The sequence below is a fragment of the Ambystoma mexicanum genome, chromosome 3q (assembly GCF_040938575.1).
Source record: "Ambystoma mexicanum isolate Mex_15411 chromosome 3q, UKY_AmexF1_1, whole genome shotgun sequence".
Taxonomy (NCBI): domain Eukaryota; kingdom Metazoa; phylum Chordata; class Amphibia; order Caudata; family Ambystomatidae; genus Ambystoma; species Ambystoma mexicanum.
In genome coordinates this window covers 1128763980-1128787787 of record NC_090926.1, presented here as the reverse complement: position 1 = coordinate 1128787787, position 23808 = coordinate 1128763980, and the positions used below count along the sequence as shown (strand labels likewise).

Here is a 23808-nt window from a genome sequence, read left to right as displayed (position 1 = left end):
TCCTGAAGACCCCTCATCCACGTGGTCCTCCCCCACTGGTCCACCCCCAGGAACTGGATCCAATAATGAGGCCATGTCCTGTCCACCGAGATGCCAGATCTCTGGGGACTAGTGGGTGAGACAGCTCCAGGTTTCTCAGATTGCAATGTTGTAAAGTGCAAAAGGTTGGAGGCTGCATTCTCTTCTAAGATCCAGAAGCAAAGCTTCCTCATGTAGACATTAATGTGGGCAGATCACTCGTCAGCCACATCTGCACAGCTCTTTTTCACCCATAGGACAGCTAGTTCAGTTAGGTTATTGCTGCTGGGGGTGCAGGGATGATTTTGTTCTCACACTATTGATAACATGTTGAAGCCCATGGAAAATCAGTTTTTCTTCTGGCTTGGTAATGTGTACTGCAGAACTGAAAGCACAATAAGCAATAAAGACAAGGAAGTACACCTCAGAATGCCTGTTTGTTCCCCCGTAGGCTTAATAGAAATGTCTGAAAGGGGGGGGTCGTAAATTCCCCACATTTGAAACACTTGCTGTATAAGCACATAAATAAACAATCAAGCAATCAATGGACCTCATTGCGACCCTGGCGTTAACCATGGCGCTATTAGCGCCATGGTTGACGCGAGTAAATTACCAACTCCGCCATGGTGAATAGCGGAATTACCGCCCCATTCCAAGGTTGGCGGGCGGTAATTCCCCATTGGCCCTTCCCCATTCCCATTTTTGCCCCCATAGGGCTCACTGGGAATGGGGAAGGCAGTAATTACGGTACCGCAAACTGCGGTATCGTAATTAACTCGAAAGTAAGCTTTAGCTTGTGACCGTTCATTACTTACTATTTGTGGATTTAAAGTGTTATAGGGGTCCTAATTGGGCATATATTGTATACTTTTAACTCACCTTGCAGTATTCTAGCTTCATGTAGCTGTGCCATTAATACACAAGATATTTTATACTTCCCTGTTGGACAATCTACTGCTTCATAGCCCCTATTGTACACCATGCTACTAATTATCTAAGCATAGGTGTTACTGCTCAGCCATTCAACCAGTGAAAGTTTGGTCAGGTGTTGTGTTAAATCTTTGCAGCTCTACTAAGGTTGGCTTCCCAGAACGCCACAGAAGTAGTGGCTCTGAAAATCCCTCCCAACACAATCTATTATTTTAAAGAAAGTCTGTGACAGAGAAGCACAAATAAAAGCAAAATGGCAGACTGAACAATTCTTCCTCAGTTACCCAATAATGCAAACACCTGAAACCTAGAAATAAACACAGTTTTCAACAATCAAGTCTCAAAATATTTCTGATGTAAGAATCGCAGGTCACTCTGGAGCACAACACAGAAAGGTTACTACAGCTTCTCAACAATGGATATGATCAAGAACTGAGCACTGGCCAGAACGGCCTGTCCATTTCGAACAGCAGAGCATTAAATCCAAAAGGGTAATTTAGATGAAAATATTTGTCAAGACAATGGATTGAAACTCATTTTCATGCATGGTTGAATCTGCAAAGGGGAAATGTTGCTGTACTCAGATTCAACATACCTCAATCTGTTTATCCTGGAAGACTTTATACACACTAGTGTTGAACGCAGATCCAGAAAACATGGAGGTGATCGGGTAGGTCAAATCCAAGACTGTTCGGAAAACAGAGTTCATACTCTGCAAACAATAAACACATTGTCACTCAAGAGAGTTAAGGAAGAGTGACGTTATGTTAAGTTGAAGTACACAAATGCCTAGAAACACTTGTGTACAGGCGCGTTAGAAATGCCATAGCATATCACAAGGCCACACAATTAGAAATTAGAGATTTTGTGTAGTTCTCTTTCCATTAGTCAATTTAACTTAAAAATGTAGGCTGAAACTTCTTGATTTTGTTAAAAAAAACCTATCTTCTGACAGTTGTCACAGGAATTTTCTAATGCAATATGAAATGAAGGCTATCCCCTACCAACCCGCAGCCATAGTTTCTACTGCTGAAGAGCAGCAAACTCACCTTGGCCCACTCCCGTGCTCTCTGCTTAGTGCGCACTGCGCTTCTTTCCTCGGCGTACATGGCTCCGATGAAAGAGCCAATGGATGTTCCCCCTATCAGGTCAATGGGAATGCCAGATTCCTCCATGGCTTTTAGAACACCAATGTGGGAACAGCCCCTGCACAAAGAAAAACAAGAGGCCAATCAGTTATTATATCCTCGAAGTGTTGCTAATGGACTCTGGCCTCAATAGGAGAATAAAGATGCATTTCTATAGCCCATGTAGAGGACTATTGGGTTGTCAGTTGAACAGAAATGCCAAATCCAGATATAAGAGTTGATTATCAGATGGGATGGGGTGAAAATGGACAGAGGGAAAAATGACTTGCCAACAGTAATGTTCTTTCAAAAAGATACAGCATTCTGGGTTACCAGAAATCTAACAGCAGATAAAAGAAAGAGTTGGAGCATCTCCAGTTTGGCTTTGCTACTAGAACAATGGTAGTTCCAACACCTTGAGTTTTGTCCAATGTTTGTACATATGGAGACTTCTTTGCCCACTTAAATCAGTGCCACCCAATTTTCTCTGCTCTGCACAGGAGCAATTCAATCATCGCCATGTATTTAGGATACAATGAACAATATTACAAATAACCTCATTATGAATTCATAGGGTAGAATCTAGTGAGGATGAGAAGTTTGTGTAAAAAAGATTGTATGCAACATACATTCCATTAATAAATCAGAATAATGTGTTCTTCTATCGGTGAACCTCGACCCATAGATTGTTCATGTTTTGAAAGACTTCCTAAGTAACGTACAACAAAGTAAACAAAGGACAACAGGAAATGGGTGACATGGAAGGAGAAAGAGCTATAAAAAAAGTAATCAAATGACAAAGTATAGACATCGTAAAAGTCAGTAAAAAAACATATGTGGCAGCCTGACATATGTTCAACAAGGGAACACCCTTCTAAAAAGCAGTAGTTTGAGTGGGCTCTGATCCCCTCCAGGACCTCCATGTGTGCCAAATCATAACATAACTAGATAAACAAAACCCCACATGTGGAGTATGTCATTTTGGTAGTCTGTGTCTTACAATAACTAACAAATCCAATAAAAGTTGATTGTCGAGGCTGTATTCCTTTGATCTGGAAACGTACCTTAAGGTAATGGAATTTCTTTTAAGTCTCAGATGGATGCAGTGGACTAACAAGCACCATAACTTCTGAAAAAGGTGAAACTCTGACAGCCCTAGAAAAAGATTTGATCTTGCACTTTTTCATCTTGACCTTTGAAAGCATCAAGAAAGAAGGGTCAACACAAAGGGTCTGTAGCTCACTCATGTGGTCCACAGATGTAATGTCAGGAGTAGTGAGCAGTCCTAAATGACACGCAACGTACTGCCATCCACCACAAGCAGTTTCATAGGAGAACAGTTGACCAGAAAATCTATTACTGACAATCATGCAAAAATAGACCACCTTAAGTAGACAAAACCGATATATCAGCCTAATAACCCTTAAATGTAACAAGTGCCAATGAACTCAGAGGTAAAGACAGCAAATGTTTTTAGAGAATGGCACCTGAGCACAACGGGTCAATCCCACTGTCAATACGTTCAATTGGAAAACATACTGCACTCAGTTTTAATTAGTGGCTGCAAGCTGACAACTTCCAGCACATCCGCAGATAGATCCTAGTCCTGGTATCAGCCTCTGAACAGTGAAGCCGAAGGCTCAAACTGGCCAGGGTGTGGTAGAGGATCTGACCATCTGTAACAGGAGGTCTTTCTCAAAGGCAACCACGACAAAGGACAGAAAATAAAGTCCATAATATGTCAGTAATACACAAACAGAGCTGTGGTATACAATGCTCCTTGACTGCTGCAACACTATTATTGCAGAAAAAACATGTTTAATAAACTTTGTGTTACTGAAGAGGTACTTTATCATGTACATGTTTGTTGATAGGTAGAATGGTGGTGTTTCACAAATCCATATTCCCAATATAATGTCACTGAGGCAGTAATTGATTCCCCTGAACAGTAGCATTGGAGTGCAGGAACCACACTTTAACAGAATAGTTTTGGTTGGGTAAAGACAGGATTTCTTGAATTTAAAAAGAGACTGACGAGCAGTGCAAATGGAAACATCTTCCAAGAATGTCAGATGAACCATGCCCAATGACCTTTCTTCCAGGAGCCAGTCACTGAGGTGGCGGCATTACATTTTTTTCTTTTGAGGTGGACCATTGCCAGGGTCTTGGCCCCTGGGTGCTGAAGTGAGTCTGAAAGGAAGTGTGGAAAACTGGAGGAGAGTCCCTTCTTGAATGGGCCATAGTTACTGCTTGTTAGGGAGAATTCTCAGAAATTGGTTAATTCCCTTCTACCTTAGAGACCCCCAGCTCTTTTGCTGGACATTAGGACTTTTTTTTAATCTCTCATGTAATTTCAATGTGATTTAAATTCGTTGCTATTTTTAACTTTGGAGTCTGACAAACTCCATAGGCATCATCTTTACATTGTGTCACACAGCACCTTCAGTGCAGTGGCCCAGGGAAGTCTTTTAGATTTCCCAAAGGTTTAAATACCTTCTCTTGGTGAAACTGTTATATAGTTGTATTACTTAAGATTATACAGATATGGAAAACATTATATTGCATTGATGTAGGTACGTCATAGATGCAGTGCACAGTAACTTAGTTAGATGGGGAAGTTATACATGCTGCCTGAAGAAACAACGTTCTTAGGGATTGTGATGTACTTGCTACGTGTACTAAACATTCTGTGTTTGTTCGTTGGTGAAAGGCATTAATAAGGTAACATCCTCTAAGCTGGAGGTCCTAGTTTATGCTGTTGTTCTTAATAAAACCCATCATTACGTATCCCGAGCAGTCTGAAGTGTGTGTCCCAACAGAAACTACTGTTTCCAAGAGCAGTGAAGTGAAATTTACTTTACTGACAATTTGTAACTTTCTAGACCCAGCACATACTATCTGACCATAGGGTGCTAGAGGGGTTACTTAGTATCCCCTTTGTCTAGTTTCTAATGTAACATTTTTATGTTACCCTTCCTACAATTAATGGCTGGTGGAAGTGGTTTACTTTTTACTACCATTGTGTGTTTTTACCGTGGGCTGCGTTCGCAGCCACAGTAAGACACCCATGGGTGCACATTTAAAAAAAATGGCCCGGTCTTCTTTTTTCTTGTCGGGAAGGTCCTTCTTGGGATTTACTCTGTGCACCAAACCAGGTTTTGTCTCCTTGTTCAATTTGTCCTTGGCGAGATTCACGAGTGAAGCCCGCCTCTGGCTCCAGTATGTCTGGCAGGGACAGGAAGCGAGGGAGGTGCCCGAACCTCCATGTGCTTAATCCCCTTGGTTACAGGAATGCACCCAAAGGTGACTGACTGCTGGCTGTCCGGCAAGGACAGTCACCTTGACGTGTGATTGACAGCTAGTCTGGAATGAATGGGAGACACCTGCATAAAAGCAAAGGCTTGTTGCCTTGGAAGGCAGAGTCGACCACTGGACGCAAGAATCCGAAGAAGAACTTGGAAGAGACGCCTGCTGCAACTCCTGGACCGTTGGTTTGCCCGGTGAAGCCCTGATGCTGTGCTGAAGCTCTGAATTCGCCTAGACTAGAGAAGACCTGCAAGGACGACTTCTCCCCTTGAGTTGGTGGGACCAATCAACTCCAAAGTAAACCTGTCTGGACATCTGGTTGTATTGAGTGAGTTGCTTTTAAGTCAGACCCGAGCAGTAGAAAGATCCTCCGGACTTCCCTGTTACAGTACTGACCAAGCCTGAGCCACCTCAACAGAGTGCTGTACCCCAGAAGCAAGGAAAGTCTGAAGTGGTATCCGAGAACCGCAGTGTTGCTAGTTGCTGTCAGACGCAATGAGCTTAAACACTGACGGATCATTGAATAGAGGTTTGCCCATTGCTGCCGCTGACCTTCCCATTGCAGGGCAGGAGTCCCCAGACATCCTCGCTCTTATCCCCATGACCGAGGCTCAGGACCAACAACATCTGCAGAGCTGTACAGTAACAGAAGCCAGCTGGAACCATTTCTTCTAAACAGAGGTACTGTAAAGTCTAAGAGAACTTACCTCTTGTTCTATAGCCCTACTTGCTCTAAGTTGAGACCTGTCTTGGTTACCGTGCAGAGTTGCTAAAGCTTTGCTCTTCACAAGCCTCCCAGCTTGTGGTCCTTCAAGGGTTCTATTTTTCAACAAACATTTCTAAAAACTTTGTACAAAACTTTTTACCTACCTGCAAACAGCATCTTCAGTTCCCCTTGACATTGTGCAATTAACATTGGCTGTCCTGGCTCCCTGAGGGACTCCTCTTTACCTGTGACTTTGTGCTTTGGCCTTTCCCCCAGGAAAGGGTTAATCTACTGTTTCAAAAAGGATTTAACTCTTTCTGAATGATTTGTTAACCTTTGCTTTACTCCTCTATTTCCATCTTTTCCATCCAACTCAGTATTGCTTTTAAATGTACCAGCGATAAATCAATATCCACAGGCTCCTAGCTATTTAGGAAGTGTCTGTGTGCCATCCCCAAGGGGTATCATCTGATTTAGAGAAACTAAGAGTGTGTTTTGAAGTATATTTAACTGTTACATGTTTTGCTCCTTTTCTGAAAGAAGGCATATTGTCATGGGCGCTACTCCCGAGGGGCCAGGACTGGCCCAGCGCCCTCGGAAGCAGACCCGTCTTCCACTACTCCGGACCCAGCAGACCCCTACAGGGGCCCTTTGGACCGTATCTTGGCGCCTTTGGCGCCAGGCTCATGAAGGGTTTCAGTCCTGGCGCCATGGGCGCCGGGCTCATATTGATAAACAGTGTAATAATGCGTGGGTGGACTTACCTGAGGCAGACCATGCTGCATATTTACCCAGAACAATCCAGTCTGGTTGAAGTCCCCAGACATCAGGGCTGGGAGGAACTATTCCCTCCATTCAGGAACTCTTTTCTTACCTGGGTGGCACCGGTGGAAGAACACACACTGGAAGCACTTCTCTGCTATTTAAACCACGCCTGATGGAAAACACGTGCTTCGCGTTATTCTGCAGCAGCAGCAGGACGCTCACTGAGTCGGCTCCTGCATTCCAGGTCCAGAGTCATCTTCAGCTTCCACGCAGCAACCTGTGGATGAAGAAAGACACAGAACAATACTTACCAGATCCCGGAAGCCAGTCACCGGCAAAACCTGCAAAGAATAAACATAAGGTTAGAAAAGTGCAACTCGCTCGCAGCCGCGCCCGCTTACCTGATCCATCCGTGATTGCAACGGAGCTACCGCGGCCTTCTCTTCGGCAGCATCTCTGCACCTGAAAGGCAAAGGACATAATTAAAAAGGGGTTCGGGTGAAGGCAGTCGCATTCATCTTAACTTACCAGTTTTTGCACGCGCAGAAGCGGCCGCATCAACCGCAGCATCCCGGCACCTGAAAACTAGAAAAAGGACATTATTAGAGGTGCCATTAAAAGCGGCCAACGAACATTACACTTAAGTGCATCGGCACGTGCAGCGGCAACGGAAAACTACGCCCACAGCATCCCGAGGCCTGAAACAAAGGAAAAGGGACATTATTGAGGTGCCCATCTTTTAAAGCCTAAAGACTACAGTATACTTACAGGCATCCGCTCGTGCAGTAACGGCGGCATCGCTCTTCGGCATCCCAGCATCAGTGCCACAACTAAGGCCGCAAAAGACTTGAGCCACAACACTGAACTCATCCAGTGACGTAACTGGAATTCACGCACCCCTGCACCAGACGCAGGATGGAGAGCTCAGCATTTATACGCCTAAGGTGAGAGCTCGCCGAGACAAGTAGAAAGCTAGGCTGTGGGAGAAACTGGTGATTGGTGGAAGAAGGAATCCCATCAAACGGTGATTAACCCTTTTTCTTCCACCTGCAGAAAACTTACAAGTCAGACATTCGATAAGAGGAAGCCCAGTCCTGAGAGTCGTCTGAGCTCTACGCTTCTCAATTGAAGAAACGATAGCAGCCCAGCCGAGATCAGCGCCTCCGTGGGAATCAGGTGAGCGTTACACATATATAACTGACTGTGAAATAAATAAATTGTTTTTATCAAGAAAAGTATTTGGATAACTGTATTGTGAAACTCTGTCACAACATTCTGCTCACATTGACCCCTCTTGAGATAAGCCTGGCTGCTCAACCACACTACCAACATGTGTAGTTCAGAGGAGGTCAAGGTTATTGTAATGCACCCACAGGGTACTGCATACAATCTTGCCTAACACTTCTAAAATTGATTTTACGAATCAGTCCTGTGCACAGGTTCCGGAGGCCGCCCCATTATGAAAAGGGACAAACACTAATGTCTATCTAAACTCTGGATAGTGTGACTGAACATCTAAGCTTAGATTTAGGAGGGCAGAGAGTGTTCAAGGGTTCAGTTAAGCACACACAGAGCGCTCTTGCTCATAGAAGGTAGGCATAATGTATACACATACAGTTATTTAGGCCTTAGGCAAATGCTTATCAATAAAAAATGAAAGGTAAGGGGTGTGGCTTGGGGCTCCGTCGATTTGGATGCCTCTCTAAAAGCTCAGTGGGACGCCCGGGTTCCCAGCCATTAAATGCCTGTCAATCGCTGAGATTCCGCTCTGAGAAAAACCTAGCTTGTTGAGGAACTCTCTTGGAAGCTGCGGACTGTTTCTGGGCCAAAATCTGAACGGAGAGACACCCCCGTTGGCCCAACTGAGGAGACCCGACCTGGGGCAGAGAAATTGCATCCAAAATGGTGGCCGCGGGGGGAAGCGGACTCGGGGCCTGGACACTGGATAAAACAGCGTGAGCAGAACCCACGCCGAGCCCCCCCCCCACTCTGCTCTCCAGCGTGGACTGCAACTGCGGGGAGGCGAACTCTGGAGAGCCCCCGCCGTGCTTGATTCAGCCCTCTCAGCCCTCTTCCTGGCTGTCGGAGAGGGGAGGAGAAGCCGCATCAGGAGAGGCGAGAAGCAGGAGGGCACGGCGACCTAGGCGGACCTGGGACCCGGTGGAGCGGGACCTTGGGCTGTGCCTCTGCCGTACATCCTCCCACGGGGCCTCATAGCTGGGGCCGCGGGGGGACTCCATGGCGGACCCTGCATCCTTCGCCTGACCTGCGCTGATCCGCCACCAGCAGAGGGCCCGCTGGCCCCAACGCCAGTGGGAACCTGGTGAGTTCCACCACCTGCGGCATCTGCCTTGCTGGGCCTCCTTCCCTTTGGCCCCCCCCGGACCACCAATGCGCACTGGGAGTCCTACCCCCCTCCATGCACCGGCAAAACCACGGAGGCGCTGCCCTCCGCTCCTGCCTGTGATCGCCGGAGCTTCGTGGATCCTCGGCCCGCCTGCCGCCACCGTGTCAGAGACTACCCTGCAGGGGGAACTCCAACACATGCAGCTGCGGCCCCCCTTGGCCTCACCTTCAACGGCCACATATCACTGGGATCTCAAGGAGCCGCGCGGGGCCCCGGCCCATACGCCCCCACCCAGCTGACCAAATCAGTGCCTCTCTCCACCAGCACCCTGAGGCCTGACCAGGAAGACAGAGGACACCCTCTCCCCCCCTGGGGGCTGTGGGGCGCTGCAGGGTCCCCCCTGGGCCCACCTGCCTTACATCACGGACCTGCTACGTGGGGACCCCCCACATGACCAGCATTGGCGTCTCGTGACTGCACAGCCCCCCCTCACAGCCGCAGCACCAGCAGAGACAAGCCATACCTGTGGGGGCGGAGTCTGGGCCACGCCGCTGTCGAGGAGCCGGGACAACAGCTTGCATCCCCCCGGCCTGCCCACCACCTACATCAGCCTCACCAACACCCGGCCCGGGCCCATGCTCCGCTCTGACTCTGGGTCAACCCAACTGCGGAACGCACCCCGCCTTACGAGCCATACCTGTGGGGGCGGAGTCCGGGCCACACCGCTGTCGAGAAGCCGGGACAACAGCTTGCATCCCCCCCGGCCTGCCCACCATCTACATCAGCCTCACCAACACCCGGCCCAGGCCCAGGCTCCGCTCTGACTCTGGGTCAACCCAACCGCGGAACACACCCCGCCTGCAGGGTCAGCCCCACCACCAGCATGGACCCCCGCTGACCCATCTCACCAGCCTTGGGACCTTGAGGAGTGACAGGTGGCCCGCAGCCCACATACCCTCCAGCACAGGCCCTGCATCAGCCGGGGCTACCTGGCCACTGAACTAGTACTACACCCCGTGACCTGCAACAGGCCCGCCGATCCTGACATCGGCCCGGGGAGGCCCAGGGCAGCCCCTCCTTGGTCACCTCCTGCCCCACGTGGACCCAACAGACTACACTAGGGGCATCCCCCTCCCCTCTGCACGCCAACCGAGAACTACAGTGGCACGGCACCAGCCCTCCCTCACTGCACCCGGCTGCCTGGCAGAAAGGTCCCGACCACACAGCTGAAGCTTGCGGACCTGCGCCACTACATTCAACACTGGAGGGTCTGCCTGGATGGGCCCTCTACATTAAAAGCAGGGAACAGATAACCAGCAAGCCAAACGAAGATGGCAAAGCAACAAAGAACATCTCAATCATTGCGGTAAACCTCAGCAAACACCAGCCTACAGAGGCTCCGGAGATTGTCCGTAGCACCAGCCTGAACCCGTCTAACCCTGGCGTAAATACAGACCCCATCACTCACTTGGCAACCCGGCAGACGGAAACCGGACACGCACTGCGGTCAGCCCCAGGAGTCCCGAGAGACGCAGCAATCTCCACCAGCAGTGACCTGACAGGCGGCATTGTCAAGGTAGGGACGCCCACCAGGACACCCTACGTAGATCTGCGCACCCAGCTGGGGCGGAGAAGTGTTCACATCCGAAATTGCCACCCCCCTCAACGTCAGTCGGCGGATAACACGCTCCTGTGCAAACGGCGACCCAGACACCAAGATGTCCAAGCGGAAGTGTTAGGCAGAAACCTGTGCAGTTCCCTTGGGGACCACTGCAAAAGATTTAAGACTACAGGTATAGCAGTAAACCCACTTGGTAGCAGTCTGCACCACCCAGATTTACCTGGTAGCTGTGGCTGAGCAGTCAGACTTCCCTCAAGAAGAGTTAGGCAGTATGCAAAGTATACACAATATGTACTCAGGCACAATAGCACAAGCAAACACTGACCAGAGCTTGGTTTCAAAAGTATATAGTTATTTATTTATCAAACACACATAAGTTGAAATCACTCTAGCAAAATATAGTAAAAACACTTCAAACACAGTTATAATGAAAGCAGTTTCAACCCTTACTCCTATCTAGACAACTCTAGGTTAACACCACATAATTAAAACAGAGGTGAGCGCTTAACGTTAGATGACACTCTAGTAGGTTAAAGAAGGGAGGGAAAAAGAGCAGAATTAGGATAAACACACCACTCTAAGGTCAAGAACACTTTTGGTAAGCTCAAAGAAGCACAAAGTCACAGGTGAGCAAAAGTCACTAAGCAGGGCCCCCTCTTAGAGCAGACAGAGCGAAAACGTGCCCATGATCACACAGTTGGTAGGGATTCAGAGTCTTGCAAAAGAGTTCGGAAAAGAGTTAGAGAGGCTCAGAAAGTTTAGCCAAAGTGTCCCAGGCAATCCCAGGATCGAAAGCCGAGGGCTAAAACTACCTCGTACAGTCGGTGGCAAGGGAAGCCAGGCGGAACACGGTACCTTAAGCGGAAAGGATCCTCCAGCGGTGGCAGTTGTTCCAGGCAGTGGCAGCAAGGCTCGACGTCGGTCAGGGGAGAAGAAGATCTCGCTGAAGAGCAGAAGAAGAAGGTCGTTGCACTGCCCGGGAAGAAACCAGCCGCGGAGTCCTCCGGTTAAAGGGTTGTACCGACTTTCGCGGTTGGGGTAAAAGTGGTGGGGTTCCGGTTGCCGGGGTGCTTGGCACTGGCAAGGCGGCCACGGGATACCTCGAAGAACGGAAAGAAGGTGAAAACTGGTTGTCCCCACCAGTCAAGGGAAGGAGCCACTCCGTTAAGAGTTCTCCTCGGTCGTTGGAAAAAGTGGTGAGACGGTTCAGCAGGGCTCCACCGGGTGGTGTCGTCGAAGCAGGTCGGCTCAGCTCTTCCCTCGTCGGATTCTTGGTCCTGTGGCGACTTCTGAAGTTCCAGTCCCCAAAGCCCTGCTTTTATGCAGCAAACCCCCATTCACCCAGCCTAGCTGTCACTCAAACATGCTAAGTGGTGAGCCGGCCGGCTCACCACTTGGGCCAATCAGGACGGAGTGCGACTTGAGTTACCAAGGTAACTCAGTCCAGGGTGCCTAAATCCCCCTCCACCCCTCCTAAGTACCCCAGACAGAGTGGCACCACTTTGGAGGGCTTCTGTGGAGAAGCCCGCCAAAAGTGGAACAAAGGGCTCCACTTTGGGTCAGAGTTACAGAGGCGAACGCCAACGCCATTTTAGAATCAAGTTTTGGCAAAAAGTCCCAACCGGAGTTATAATAATAAATATATAAACCGGCGGTATGTTTAAGGCTACCGTAAATAAATAATTAAATGTGTTAGCCTAAAACAATGGGAAATCCCATAGGGAAATATTCGCGGTCGAATATAAAAAGTAGTTTCCACTGCCACCAGCCAAAACTCCATCAGGGGGGACGGAGACGTGCCCCCTCGACTAACAGACCCTGGGGCAATCGAATTGCCCCAGCCAGTACGTCCACAATATGATGGTTTGTACTGGTTCTGTTCAGGATTCAAGACTAGCAAAGTCTTTGGTGACTTTACATGCCCTGGGAGAGAGTAGTCAGTCCCAGGGTATGGAGTCTATGTTGGGGAGTCCCTAGGACACCCCTGGGTCACGGCACAGAGGGTGCTGTGTAACCCACATCACAAAAATACATGAGGCCCTATGGAGTAAAAGACCCCATAGCCCATTCAACACAAGGTTTAACCAAGAAAACACACTTCAACATGCCCAAGAGTGAGGGTAAAAAGAGTCTCACTCTTGGCAGGAGAAAAAAAGAAACCCCAGAAATCCAGCAAAGCTGCTGGGGGACTCACTAGGTAGGGAAATTCAGCCTAAACAGAGAATTCTCCCTAACAGGAAGGGCCCGAAGTCAGCAGATATAGCCAATTTACTCCACCTGAGGGAGAAACCCAAACAGCCGGACCCCCCCTTCGACCGAGCCTTCCTGGCCCACAAGGGCCCAAGGACAATGGGCTACAAAAGACGATATCCAGAGCCTCCTAGCCGACATCAAAACGGAATTTCGCAACTGCATGGCAGAGGTTTCAACCAAGATAGATGTCCTGGAAAACCGCATTGAGGAGGTGGAACATAGGGTCGGGGACACAGAAGACCAAGTCCTGGAACACACGGCGCAGATTGCAAAGCTGCGACAGAAAATCCAGACTCTGGAGAACAACTCCGAAAATATGCATCGCAAACAGGAGGACCTGGAAAACAGAGCCCGCAGAAGCAACATCCGTATCAGGGGAGTCCCCGCCTCGATCCCGGATCAAGCCCTCCCTGCCTACATCGGGGATCTTTTCCAAACTCTCCTCCCGGACTCAGACTGCGAGGGCGCAGGAACACCCAGCCGGTGGCTAGCCCTGAAGTGATCACCAGAGTACACTTTCTCTCGACGAAACGGGAAATTATGACAGCAAGCCGCTCACAAGGCGACCTTACATATCAGGGAGCCGCCATACATCTTTTCCAAGACCTAGCCGCCTCCATAATCCAGCGCCGGAGAGCCCTTCGGCCTCTAACAACCATCCAGCAGGATCGGAAAATCAAATATCGCTGGCTTTACCCAGCCTCACTTCAGTTCACACTGGAGGGCCAAACAAGGGTAATTCACGCCCTGGAGGAAGCACGCAGTATCATGGGGGGGGAGGCCTCAACACCCGAGGAAGATACAATTACCTCCCTGACTAATAATCACGCATCTCAACTCCGAAGCCCCTGAACAGCCACTGGACAAAAGTCCCAAAAGGAGGCAAACTTCCCACCGCACATGATTAGTAACAGACCACCAGCGCTCCATGCCGGAACCTGCACTCTTGGCACCCGGGCGTCCCACGCAATGCCCTGCCGAGTGGAAGGACAGACACTCCGGCCCGAGGCCCCTCGGGGCCAGCTTGGTTAACTTTTGTTTTTTCACTTTTTCTTGTTGGGCTGGGACTTTCCTCAGCCCCCATGGTTACTGGGCCCCGATTGGCCCCGATTTGGACAAAGTTAAAATTCGGTTACAGCTGAGTCAGGCTGATACCGGTCTCCCAGGGGACTCCCCTGAGCACGGGATTGTACCCCCCCCACCGCCCACCTGATTACTAACAGTACCCCGCAGACCTCCCCGCCAGCGCACACTACGCTACGTCTCATTGAATGTCAGGGGCCTGAACTCTGGCACACGAAGCGTAAATCCATCCTTCGACGCCTATAGGACCTTCAGGTTTCGGTGGGGTTCCTCCACGAGACCCACCTCTTAGCCGAGGACTTCGCTAGACTGCAGAGCGAGCGTTCCCGACACAATACCGGACCTCTGATCCCAGCAAGAAAGGGGGCACAGTGATCCTGCTAGCGAAAGGCACCCCCTTTAAGGAAAAGGAGACTTTGCGTAGCCCAGACGGCAGATTCGTAGCGATTAAGGGGATCTCGTTGGGCAACTCCACACGCTGATTGCAGTCTACGCACCAAACGACGGTCAAGAGGCCTTCTACACAACCTTGGAATCCACTCTCCTCCCCTTCCTGGAGGGACAGGTGGTCCAGGGTGGGGACTTCAATGGGGTACCCAACCCCTCACTGGACAGGACAGGCGTCCCATCCACCAGGGACTTCAGGTTAGCTTTGGGCCTCTGCCACCTGTTTAAAACACTGGGCGTGGTGGACACCTGGAGGGTCCTGCATCCGGACACAGCAGACTATTCATTTTTCTCCCATGTCCACCGCTCCTCATCCCGAATAGACCCGATCCAAGCTTGCCCGCAGCTTCTGCAATTCACAGATGTTGAAATTGGCGCGAGGGTGCTGTCGGACCATACCCCAATTCTCCTCACCGCAAGGGTCTTCGACCCAGACCCCCCCAGAAAGACGCTGATGGTCTCTATATGAACCAATGCTGCATGATATGGTGGTGCGCCATGCCATAGCCACGGCGATTAGCAATTACTTCAAGGAAACCCCAGCAACGAGATGGGAAGCTATGAAGGCTGTAATCAGGGGGGGGAACTGATAGCTCAGGCTGCCGCACATACGAGGAGGTGAACCATAAACAGAAACAAGCTAGAGAAGGAAATGGCGGAGGCAGATGCAACCCTAAAAAAGAAGTAGTCACCCAAAGGAGCCAAAATGGAAAGGCTAGCTCGCACGAAACTGGAAGCTCACTATGCCGAGGACACAGCCCAGACCCTGCTCCGGACCAAGCAGAGCTACTTCATGTACGGCAATAAAGCCAATAAATATCTGGTTAGCAAACTAGCCAAAACCCGTAGGCGGAACCACATTACCGCACTGAAAGACCCGAAAGGTAGAACCCTGTACGGTGAAAGCGCAAAACTACAAGTAGCGGCAGCCCATCTGGCCGACACCCTGACCTCAACTCCCCGCCCGCAGGCCCTCCAGGAACAATTTATAGCAGATGCCTGGCTACCATACCTCTCAGAAACGGGCAGATCCACCTTGGAAGCCCCAATCTCGACCGATGAGGTGGACCTAGGCGGCTTTTCTCAAAAACTTTACAAATTCTTTCGTCCCCTGCTGCTACGCCCAATGACAGAGCTCTAACTCTTTTCAGGACACATGTACTATAGCACCCTCTATGCAAGAGTCTAACACAATCATGATACTGAAACTCGGCAACGATCCAAAGGAGTGTTTGTCATATAGGCCGATATCCCTGCTCAACGTAGACGCTAATGCATACTCAAAGGTCCTGGCGAAAAGGTTGGTGCAAATCCTTCTATCCATCATAGATCAAGACCAGGCAGGGTTTATCAGAGGGAGAAGTACTGTGGACAACATCCGTTGAGCACTTCATCTCATCGAAGTCGCGACCCGAGAACGACGGGGCCTGGCGGTCTTAACCCTGAACGCCACCAAAGCTTTTGACAGGGTGGACTGGAACTTCATGCGCCTCACACTGGAGGCATTCCCGTTTGGCCCAATTTTCCAGAAAATAGTGCTAGCAAATTACAAAGCCCCGAAAACATCACTGCGGTTGAATCAGAAGACCTCATCCCCAATCCAGCTCTCGTGCGGGACGAGACAAGGCTGTCCGCTCTCCCCGCTGATCTTTGCTCTGGTCATGGAACCATTTCCCCAAAGGACACGAGCCAACGAGCACATCACCGGGCTAGAAATATATGGCGAACGATTTAAGATCTCCCTGTACGCCGACAACCTGATGATCTCCATCACCAACGGCCAATTAACTACTCCAAATCAGAGGCATTGAGCATCAACCTGGGCGCTCCCCTTATAATCACCCTCCAGACACTCTGCCCGCTAACATCGAGCACCTCCTCAACTGCCTACCTGGGAATACGCCTCACAGCGGACCCGAAACTGCTGTACGCGGCTAATTTTCTTCCGTTATTCAAGGAACTGGAGAAGGACCTCCAACGATGGGAGGTCAAGAAATTTCCCTCGGACGGGTTGCAGCATGTAAAATGAACATCCTCCCTGGACTGCTGTACCTTTGTTCCGCTCTCCCGGCCCCCCCCCAAAAACAGGCCTTGGAACAATTACAGAGGAAGCTGGCAAAATTTGTGTGGAGGGGATGCAGAGCCAGAATGCCCAGGAGGGTCATGACTGGGGCTGCGAAATGGGGCAGCTTCGGGCTGCCCAACCTGATGAACTACTTCCTGGCTGCCCAACTAGCGAGTGCTGCGGCCTTGGCGAGCCTGGAGACCCCCCCCCCCAAAAAGTTCACACATCGAGCAAATTATCCCAGGGCCCCACCGGAGCCACGGACCACAGATGTTATCGTCCAACAAGGCGACCCTCGAGGCATGGGCGTGGGACCAGCGGAGGAGGAAGATGCCCAGGGGCATGAGTCCGCTTTCCCTGGTCATTTGGAACCCTGACTTCAGGCCAGCAATGGAGGCAGCCCGCTTCAGCCGATGGACCGCAGGGGGCCTCCGATCCCTCTCCCAACTCTAAAAGGGCAACAACCCGCTCAGCTTTGAGGAATGAAAAGATCGCTTTCAGCTGATGGAAATAGAGAGGTTTGCATACGTCCAGCTTCGCCACTGGATCTCGCAGCCCACAGTCCTTCTGGGAGCCACCCGCGGCCTCCACCCACTTGTACATGCAATGGGGAAAGACACAGGCCGGGGTCGGATCACCAAAATATATCGCCTCCTCCAGGAGGACATGTTAAGAGTTAGACCTCCATACATGCCCGAATAGGAGGCGGACCCGGAACTCCCCATGGAGGATCAGACATGGGTGGAGATATGGTCTAGGATCAACTCGACATCCAGATGCGTTACAAACAAGGAATGCACCCTAAAGCTCCTTCACCGCTGGTACTACTCTCCAGTCCGTCTGAACCATTGCAACGCTGATATAGACCCGAGCTGCTGGAGACGATGCGGCGAGCAAGGATCCTTTTTTCACATGTGGTGGGGATGCCCGACGGTGCAGTCCTTCTGGAGGGAGGTCCTGAGGATCGTCGAGGACATCACCCTGCACAAACTACCGATTGACCCGGAGGTGATCCTCCTCGGGGTGGCAAGCCCAGACTGCTATCCCAAAACAGGGCGATCTGCCAAACTGCTTACACACTTACTGCTAGCAGCCAAGATCACAGTGGCGCGGAAGTGGAAAGCGCAGGAGGGTCCTCTCTTGGCCCTCTGGTGGATAAAGGTTTGGGACATCTTGGTGGCGGAGAGGGTCACAGCGGCCAAAGAGGGGTTTCTCCACTGATTCACCGACTGCTGGGCCCCAGTACTGGACTATCATTCCCGATTCTCGGCGTTAACATTTCATACCGCCTGGTATCGAACTTTCTGGCCCCCGAAGCCCTGACGGGTCTCCAACCCATCAGAGCATCACAGACTAAAGGGACGGCGAGGGTGGGACCACGTGGAGGGGGTACTGATCAAGCCGTATGCATAATTAACTGTGAAGGGAGTCACAATAACAAAATGTAATGCACAGTAAACGCTGTAACCATAATAAATAAAGTTGTTAAAAAAAAAACACACAAAGGTAAGCAACACACTAAATCATTGAATCTCATTAAATGCACATTCACTTTGGTGGGCACAGTTAGACGCCCTTTTCGAAATACTGCAAGTGTAGTCAAGCAAGTGAACACACTTGACAGGGTCAGCTGAAGCCCACAGAGAGGGGGCAATTCCACTAGCCCACCAGGGATTTGTTATTAAAAATAAAGGCTCCATGAAGGCCTTGAACACTATGCAACCAGGGTTGATATTATTTTGGGCCTGCAGGCCTTAATGAAATCCAGCGTTCCCGGACCCCTGCAGGGTCCATGTTGGGAAAAGGATCGGGCCTGATCAGCCCTTTTTAGCCTTCCTCTGTTACATCCCCAGAGGCAGGTAAGTGATTGGACAGTGTAAGTAGCCAATCGGGGAGGGGGTGGGGTATTTAAGGAGGAGTGTGTGCAAGTGTGGGTTAGTTGGTTGAGGACAGGAGGCGGTGGAGAACATCCGGGAGACCAGTAGAGGTGAGTGTTTGGAGTGCGGAGATTATTTTTAAGGAGGGGGTCTGTGGAGTGTGTGTGAGAGAGGAGAGTGTGACTGTTGGAGGTAGGAGGAGGAGGAGTGACGGAGTGGAGTAGTAGTAGTAAGGGCAGATGTAGTAGTAGTTGGGAGCAAAAGTAGTTGGTGGCGGGAGAAGCGAGGAAAGAATATAAATGGCAGAGGTGTAGTCAGTAGTAGAAGGGTGTGCAGAGCACCATATTCCTGGGTGGCCTGGAGCAATAAGGATAGTGGAGAGGTAGCGTTAGTAGCCGTTAGGCAAAGTTTGTATGCAGTACCCTCTGGGAACACTACAAACAACTATGACTACAGGTATGGGCAACCCAACCTTTGGTATAAGCTTGTACTACACAGTTTTGGTAGCGTGATGAGCAGCCAGGCTCATCTCAAGAGGGGAAATGTGAGCTGTAGTGGAGTTACACAAAGATTCACAGTTACAGGTAAACTCTTACACTCAAGGTTTCTTGCATAAACAATTAATAACGTATCAGTTATAAAGCCTTCTGCAGAAAGGAGCAATAGAATAGTAACACGCAAATACACTTCAATACTGTACACTCTGAGTTTTTGAATAAGACAAGACCCTTTTGGGATGGCCCACAGACACAACTTACACCCACAGGTGACTTCAGTAACACGGGTGCTGGGGAAATTAATACCTTACTGTTGGCATTCAGAATACTCTTAAAAAGTTGGTAAAAGGCAAAGGTTATTAGAACACAAACATTCTTAAGCAGTGCAGTTACTTTTAGAGTTCACTAGAAGAGTCATTCAATTTAATAGGCTTAGCCAAAGTCAATGGGCAAAAGTCTTGGATAGGATAAAGCACTTCTGGTAAGTAAATGGAAAAGTCTTTGCACAAGTTCTTAGGAGTCTTTGATGAAAATGAGAATCAAATGTAGGGACACAAGCTGATTAGACTTGTGAGTTGTGGAAGTTACAAGCACTTCTACAATAAGAGGTAAGTTCTCTTAGACTTGTTTTAGAGTACCATGGTAAAGAAGAAAAGATGCAGTTAATGACTTCTGTTCCTGTGCAGCTCTGCAGATCTCACTGTTCCTGGGCCTCAGTCATGGGGACAAGAGAGGACGTCGGGGGACTCCTGCACTGCACTGGGACTGCCAAAACCCACAATTGGCAAACTTTACTTTCAGTGGCTGTTTCACACTTCAGCTACCGCAAATAGCAACAATGTGGTTCCTGGCTGTCATGGTGGACTGTCCTTGCTTCTAGGGTCCTGCACTCTGCTGAGGAGCTCAGGATTGGTCAGTCCTGCTTCGTGGGAGTCCAAAGGATCTTCCAAAAGCTTTAGGCCAGCTGAAAATTAACGCACACAATCTGGTGTCCCTCTCCCTGGCTATACGGTTTCCTACAGCAACTCAGAGGAAATTCAACCAGCTCCGAGATGGGTGTCCAGGTGGCTTACTTTGGAGGTGATTGGTCCCACCAACTCAAAGGGAGAAGTCGTCCTTGCAGGGGCTTCTCGGTCGATGCAAACTTGGCGATTTGGCACAGCAGCAGGGCTTCAACGGCAAACCAACGGTCCAAGAGTTGCAGCAGACGTCCTCTTCAAGTTCTTCTTCGGTTCCTTCGTCCAGTGGTCGACTCTGCCTTCCAAGCCAAAAGACTTGGCTTTTATTCAGTTCTCTCCCATTCATTCCAGCCCAGCTGTCACTCACCCAGCAGGGTGGCTGTCCTTGCCGGACAGTCAGCCAGACAATCACCACAGAGTGCATTTCGGGCACCTCCCTCACTTCCTGACTACCCCAGACACTCTGGAGCCAGAGGCGGGTTTCACTCCTGAAGGCCGCCAAAGGGGAATGAACAAAGACCAAACCTGGTTTAGCGCACAGAGAAAACATCTAGAAGGTCCTTTCCACAAAGACATGGCGAAAGAAGACGATCAGGGACCATTTTGTCAAAGATGGCTCTGCGCCATTTTGAAAAAGATGGCTCCCGCCGTTAGCGTTACCGGAGCTGCTAAAAACAACAGTAAATGCAAACCATTGTCGCTCATAAGGAAACCACTGCCACCAACCATTCTGTGAGGAAAGGGTAACATAAAAATGTTACATGAGCATTTAGACACAGGCGATACTAAGTAACCCCTCCAGCACTCTATTATAAGATCGGGTGTACTGTGTCTAGCAAGTACACTGCTAAGTAAAGTCAATTTCACTTTACTGCTCTGGGAAACCGTAGTTTATCCCAGAGAAGGTATTTAAACCTTGGGAAATCTGAAAGACTTGCCTGTGCCACTGCACTGAAGGTGCTGTGTGACACAATGTTAAAGATGATGCCTATGGAGTTTGTTAGACTCCATAACCAAAAGAAACACAGAAAACACAGAATTAAAAGTACCAAGTCCCAAAGTTCAGCAAACTAGCTGGGGGTCTCTAAGGTAGAGGGAATCAACACATTTTTGAGAATTCTCCCTAACAGTAGCAGAATAGGAACAGTAGTGGAGAATAGGAGTAGCTATTGGAATTTAGTGAGACAGAAATTATAATGTGAGGAATAACCAGAGGCTGGAGAGTAGAGTGAGAGGGAGGAGGGAAAGGAACCAACCAAGGTAGATGATAGTTAGAAGTACAAGCAGTAGTAAAGAATAGGAGTGGGAAAGGAAGTAAGATCGAAGGCTGGAGGTGGAAAGGCGGAGTGAGAGAATTGAGGAACAGTAAAGTGGTGGGAGGAGAACAGCTTAAGAGATAAGTATAGTGAAGGGTCAGGTATGAGAGGGTGTAAAGGGTGTGAGCGTGACGGTCAGCGAAAGAAGGCACCATTCCCTATTCCATGAGTTCTAACCAATGGCAGGAGAGGGGAAAGTTAGAAGTTCCCTAGGGAGTCAGGTATCCATCGTCTCAGGGCAAACGCCTAAAGTTTGACTTCACGTGACTCTAATTTCCTCTGCTCTTCTCACTCTTGGTTGGCTTCCCTTCTATGCAAAACTCAAATTCGACATTCTATCCCTTGTCTTTAAATCCAACTATGGTCTTACCACAGATTACTTCTCCTCACCATTTTCATTCTATACTCCGTCCCGCTCTCTTCGCTCTAGCTCTCAGTTTCATCTCGTAGTACTAGCCCACCCTCACTGTGCCCAGTCACGCTTTTGCACATTCGCTCACCTTGCACCTATGCACTAGAAAGCTCTTACTCTACGCTCTATCACTGTTTATTCCCTGTTTCGCGAATCGCTGAAATCTCCTCTGATCCAGCAGGGTTGATCTCAGGCTTCACTTGACATATTTTCATTGTATACTTTTGCACCGTTTTTTATTTAGTGGAACTGCCAACTCTTCCTCTTGCCAGAAGGATGCGTCCATAGTAGCAACCCCCTTTGAAGGAGCCTCTGGCACACTTGAGATTAAAGTTACTGGAGGATGGACAGGCAGACTAGAGTGTCCATGATTGGGAGGGGAACCCATCCCCCCTCTTTGATCTTTACCTACCTGGCGCCACCTCCACCAAGCACGAGTGCAATAGTGTTTCCAGTCAGGACACGAGCGAGACGGGAGAAGTCACTGTGGCGGTCAGCAGTTTTCTCAAACACCTTTTCATACATTTCTTGCTAAAAAAAGAAAATACAAAAAGTGTTAAGTCAGAGTAGACTGTGCAATTCAAAGCTTTAAATGAACATCAAGAGGACCCCCTTATGGTGAACATTTAAAACAAGGCCTAACTTCAACCTGTCACTGACAATTCTGCTTAGTCTAACAGAGCTACTGCCTTACTTACTGGAGTCTGACACCATGGATTTGCCTTTAGTACACACTTTGCACATCTCCTTAGACATGCCTGCTTTCTCTATAATAGCCACATTCGATGTTGCTGTCCCAGAGACATACATAACTGAATCTCTATAATACCTTCAGTCTTACTATCGGGCACATGTCTCTAGCCTGGAGCCATTGCTCTTTGCTCCACAAGTGTCTTCTCAGCTCAGGACCTTGGATTCTGTTATGTTGGTTTGTGCACAGACCATTGCTAAGGTTGTACAATCACTAAACATAAGGCGGGCAGAGCATGCAGCCCAAAAAGAGAAGCCTACCCTCTCTCAAATTGGTAACATGACTGAACCGTCAGATTTAACACAAGAGGGGGAGTTAGGAGGGGTGGGAACCAGGATTAGGCTGACAGAAAGGTACGATTAGTTCACAGAAAATGCACAATCTGGTGTACATAAAAATGTACACATTTATTATATTACACACATATATAACTACACCATTTAGCTAAATAAGTACTTTAGTAAACAAAATACAAGAGTATAGCAATAGATAGGGTACTCTAAAAGCTTTCATAAAGATACACTCCACTCCTGTTTTATGTTGCAGTTGTACTGATGGGAGGAATATCACATAAGGACATGGAGTGGCAATAGACAGGTACTAGAAAAAAAAAACTCAATTAAAGATGAAGTTCGCTCAGAAATTTTATTGTACCAATTGATCGCACATGTATTTTTAATCATACTGTAATGGATCTTAAATCGTACCTTAGTTTTCCTCACATTTACACATGCGTAAACAACGGGTTGGGGGCGCAATCTTGAACTAATGTTATCCGTTGATACATCGCCGTAAGTTCAAGTGCCCTTGAGGCAAGACTATAGATCGTCCGCCCCTCAAACTGACATCACGGGTCCAAACGATAGGCTCCAGCTATTTTCATGGTGGGACAGTGGCGATGTCTCCGCTTCTGGTAAAGGGATCGGGCCAGTTCCAATGCAGCTTGTCTTACGGCACAGCAGCAAGGCACCAACGAAGCTTGGCACCACAGCGGGGCAACACGGGTACCGTGTGCGCTCGGGTTCAGGCGGACTCTCCTAATTCCAGACCTAGGAATGCTAGGTGTACGAAACTTGGCGCGAGAGTGCCTTCTACCAAGAGTTTACGGTTCCCAAAGCCTGAAGTTGAAACTCGAGACGGCAGCATTTCACAGCAAAGGTCCAAGTACGAGCTGGTCAGTTCACTGGGCGGTCCAGGAACACTTCCAAAAGGGCTCATTTGCAGGTTAAGCAGTAAGTGCCGAGAGTAGTTAATCCCACTACTCCAGCGGGTCAAAGCGCCCTTGCAGGCCTTCTGTGATCGATGAGAAACAGGGGCTCCGAAGGGAC

General features: G+C 49.2%; 1 protein-coding gene across 6 annotated transcripts in view; it reads right to left on the bottom strand.

Moving 5' to 3' along the window:
• PNPLA6 (patatin like phospholipase domain containing 6) overlaps positions 1-23808 on the bottom strand; it is a 1092789-nt gene that overhangs the window by 604066 nt on the left and 464915 nt on the right. For all 6 annotated transcript variants that reach the window (XM_069603923.1, XM_069603925.1, XM_069603924.1 and 3 more), the window contains exons 25-27: positions 22142-22260; positions 1998-2154; positions 1544-1660 (exon numbers count right to left, since the gene is read on the bottom strand). In XM_069603923.1, coding sequence (XP_069460024.1) covers positions 1544-1660; positions 1998-2154; positions 22142-22260 — 393 coding nt within the window. The remainder of the gene's footprint in view (positions 1-1543; positions 1661-1997; positions 2155-22141; positions 22261-23808) is intronic.